Source organism: Lupinus angustifolius, chromosome LG07 (assembly GCF_001865875.1).
Source record: "Lupinus angustifolius cultivar Tanjil chromosome LG07, LupAngTanjil_v1.0, whole genome shotgun sequence".
Taxonomy (NCBI): Eukaryota; Viridiplantae; Streptophyta; class Magnoliopsida; order Fabales; family Fabaceae; genus Lupinus; species Lupinus angustifolius.
Genome location: NC_032015.1, coordinates 1,726,913 through 1,730,499, shown reverse-complemented (window position 1 = coordinate 1,730,499; position 3,587 = coordinate 1,726,913). Strand labels below are relative to the sequence as shown.

The 3,587-nt window shown below is 35.9% G+C and overlaps 1 protein-coding gene across 1 annotated transcript; it reads left to right on the top strand.

Annotated features, from left to right (window-relative positions):
- Nucleotides 238–2,881, top strand: LOC109351620 (BTB/POZ domain-containing protein At5g60050-like). The gene is made up of 2 exons (XM_019593134.1): nucleotides 238–924; nucleotides 1,813–2,881. The coding sequence occupies exons 1-2, from the start codon at nucleotides 376–378 to the stop codon at nucleotides 2,746–2,748; spliced, it is 1,485 nt and encodes a 494-aa protein (XP_019448679.1). The 5' UTR covers nucleotides 238–375; the 3' UTR covers nucleotides 2,749–2,881.

Sequence of the window (3,587 nt, the reverse complement as noted above, 5' to 3'; positions counted from 1 at the left end):
TTAATTTTACTCCTGTATTTTATATTTTTATGTTTTGCTTGTCATACTATTTAAATATTTATACTTTTGAAAAAAATTAATGTATATTTAATAATATTTTAAATGTAATGTACAAACTCTTATATTATTAAATATATAAATATTAAACTTTAAAGTACTAAAAAACTAATATTAGATATGTGCTCAAAATTATATTGATTTCTTTTCTTTAATACTATTACTGTGAAATGAATCAGACTTCCTTCTCTTTCTCTAGGATTCTCTCCTCTACACCTCAAAGAAGTAGAATTAATGTGTGAGTGCTGCTTCTGTAACTAAAAATCTGCAGTTGCAACTAACTCACACACAGGGAATCATACCTCATTCTCACATTCAATGTCTGCATCACTCAATTCGAGACACGTTTCAGCAATGATAAAGCAGGGTTTCATTCCAGACCAAACCTTCACTTTCTCACCTTCTAGAACCTTCCCTTCTCCACCTCCTTCTAGAACCTTCCCTTCTCCACCTCCTTCTAGAACCTTCCCTTTTCCTCAATCTCACCCTCAAACCCTTTTTCAAATGATGTCCCAAGAGCACGACCGCGACTCCAAGCTCTCCGTCGAAAACCGCCGCAAAATGCAAGATCGGTTGTCGAAGCTTCTAGAAGAACCTCCCTTTGGCGGTGATGTGAAGCTCACGGTTATTGCGAGGGACGGGTTTAGGGTTTCGATGAACGTGCATAAGAGTGTTCTTGCTGAGAAGAGTCGATACTTCGCGGAGAAGCTTCGAGGTGAGAATGGGATCTCTCACTCGGTGGAGATTAGTGATTGTGACGACGTTGAAGTGTATGTTGAAGCTGTCGTTTTGATGTACTGTGAGGATCTCAAGAGAAGGTTCAGATTCATGAACGAAGGGGTTTCTAAAATTTTGACATTGCTCAAGGTATTAACTCTATCATATTCTATTGATACTTTTAATGTTCGTCAATATAATTTTGTAAAATTAAAAACATCAAATAATTATTGGTTAATGGAGGTTGTGGATAAACAATTGAGACTATCAATAGCATGCTTTCATAATCATTACATATATATACACACATTACGATTATCATCTCAAGAAATAAGGTTAGAGACAACTTAAAATGGTTTATGTGCTGTTTAATTATTCATATCATAATTAACCACATTAATGGTTTGCTTAGTTGGTCCTTTATAAGATGATATGCACACATTGGTCTTGAAGAAGATGTTAATGCATATACTATTTGGTGTCTTGTTCTCTTTGGTTTCAAATTTTGTGTGTAATTAAAATCTTCCACTTTTTAACTTCATATATATATATATATATATAAACTAATGGAAGTTGGTTCTAGTAGTACATGTTTGATTCTCCTTCAGTAAGGTCTCAGGTTGGAGTATCGTGGATGAAAATAGTTCCCATTGAGAGAGTCAGTCCCATGTTGTAGATGTTCCACACTCAAAGAGTACCCTTGGTCTAGAACAAACAGCATAAAATCCAAATGCGTCTACCAAATGCTGCCTTATGTCTGTGTATCTTGAAATACTCCCCTTCAGCGGGCTAAGAATCTTCCTTATGCAGCATGCCAACCGAGGGAAATTTATGCTCTTTTAAATCTTACCTATAGTCAGTTTTAGCACCAAGGTGACGCATAGGTAGTGTAACTAGGGTTTAGTATAAATAGGAAGTGAGAAAAAATGAGCATTTTGAAAGGTACCTTAAGAGTGATATTTCAGTATGCTATTCTTGGTGTTTTTTTTCCAAGGCAGAGAAGACTTGTTATCATCCATGGCTTGCCATCTTTTTTAGGTATCGGCAGCTATCATGTTTGACCTTGGGGTTTCATCATGCATTGAATATTTGGAAGCTATTCCTTGGACTGAGGATGAACAGAAGGATGTCATAGCTCAGCTAGATGATCTGCAGCTTCATGACTCTGCATCTGAAGTTCTTCTTAGAGTATCATCTGATCCATCTACTACTGCGAGAGCTGATGACATCTTCATGATCCTGATAAGTGGTGTTCTACAAGCAAAAGATGAAAAAGCCCGTCGTGAAATGAAAGAATTGCTTTCTAGATTATTTAAAGAGGACTCATCTAATAATAATAGCAGAATTGATGTTTCTAAAGACACACTTTATATTCTTTGCCACAAGTGCATCAGTTCACTCGTCCTATGCCTATTTGAAGCAACTGCCATGGAAGAGAGGCCAGATCGAAGGGCTTTAATGAGTGAAATAACTCGCGAAGCTGACAATATTCAGTGGATTGTTGCCATTTTGATTGGCAAAAAGATGGGGGACGAATTTGTAAAAATATGGGCAGACCAGAGAGAACTTGCTAGACTTCATTCTAAAGTTCCAACCATTTATCGGCATGAGATCAGTAGAATCACAGCACAACTATGCATTGGCATTGGAAGGGGACACATACTAGTGCAAAAAGAAATCCGATTTTCGTTGTTGTCAACATGGCTGGAAGCTCTATATGATGATTTTGGATGGATGAAGAGAGCTTCTAGAACAATTGATACAAAATTGGTTGAGGATGGACTAAGCCAAACTATACTGACACTACCATTACTCCAACAGCAGGCTGTGTTGCTCAATTGGTTTGATCGATTTCTTAATAAAGGAGATGACTGTCCAAATATTCAGAAGGCGTTTGAGATTTGGTGGAGAAGAGCTTTCATCAGACACTATTCACCAGAGCCTGATAATTCCCATTTGCAAATAACTCTGTGATAACCCAAGCTGAAAGGTATGCAATGCAGGATACCTTAAAGTCCAAGAAAAATATATTAGTTCACACCTGTAAATAAGAAGGGACATTTCACATTTCCACTTCTGCTTTTTCCTCCTCATTATCATTTGTATTTGCATTTTTGTCCATTACCTATTCACAAAAAATCTCTTCGTGAAATAATGAAAGTAAGTGATATAGTTACTGCATGTTAGAATAGGTTGGTCGAGTTAAGCCTCAACATTAACAGGCCTAGTTTATGTTTCAAATTTAAGTCTCGAGTTTGGCCGATTATTTTTCACCCGTCGAAGTTTAATGCCTAACCTTAGGTTAAAACTTACCCTACTCACAAACCCATTTATATTCATACTATTTTTTTTACTACCAAGGGTATCCCTCATTTTTTTGGGTTTTTTCGGGGTTCGTGATTGTTTCTCTTAACAATGTCACTTATAAGAATTAAACTCTCGACTTCAGGGATCTAATGAGGTCTTACACTACTAGACCAATGGCCCGAACCAAGGAATCCATTAAATATGATTCATAATGGATCTTGTTCTTGATCAAAGACTTTTGTGTGAAAAATATGACTCAGAATAATAATATAATATTTCTTAATATAAATGTAATAATAAATGGGCCTGGTGGCTTAAGAGGCTTAAAAAAGTCGAATTCGACTGTTTTGTATTTATAGGTATTTTAAAACCTCGATGCTTTTTATTAAATAGGCTACATTAGACTAGATTTTAAATAAGGCCATGTGAACCTTTTCTCACACCTAATAGCTACTATATCAAATATATTAATTCTTACTGCCATACATTTTTTGGCTGTAAAGTTA

Coding starts and splice junctions, on each gene's coding strand:
- LOC109351620 (XM_019593134.1), top strand. CDS start 376: ATGTCTGCATCACTCAATTCGAGACACGTTTCAGCAATGATAAAGCAG. Junction 925..1,812: donor AAATTTTGACATTGCTCAAG/GTATTAACTCTA, acceptor CATCTTTTTTAG/GTATCGGCAGCTATCATGTT.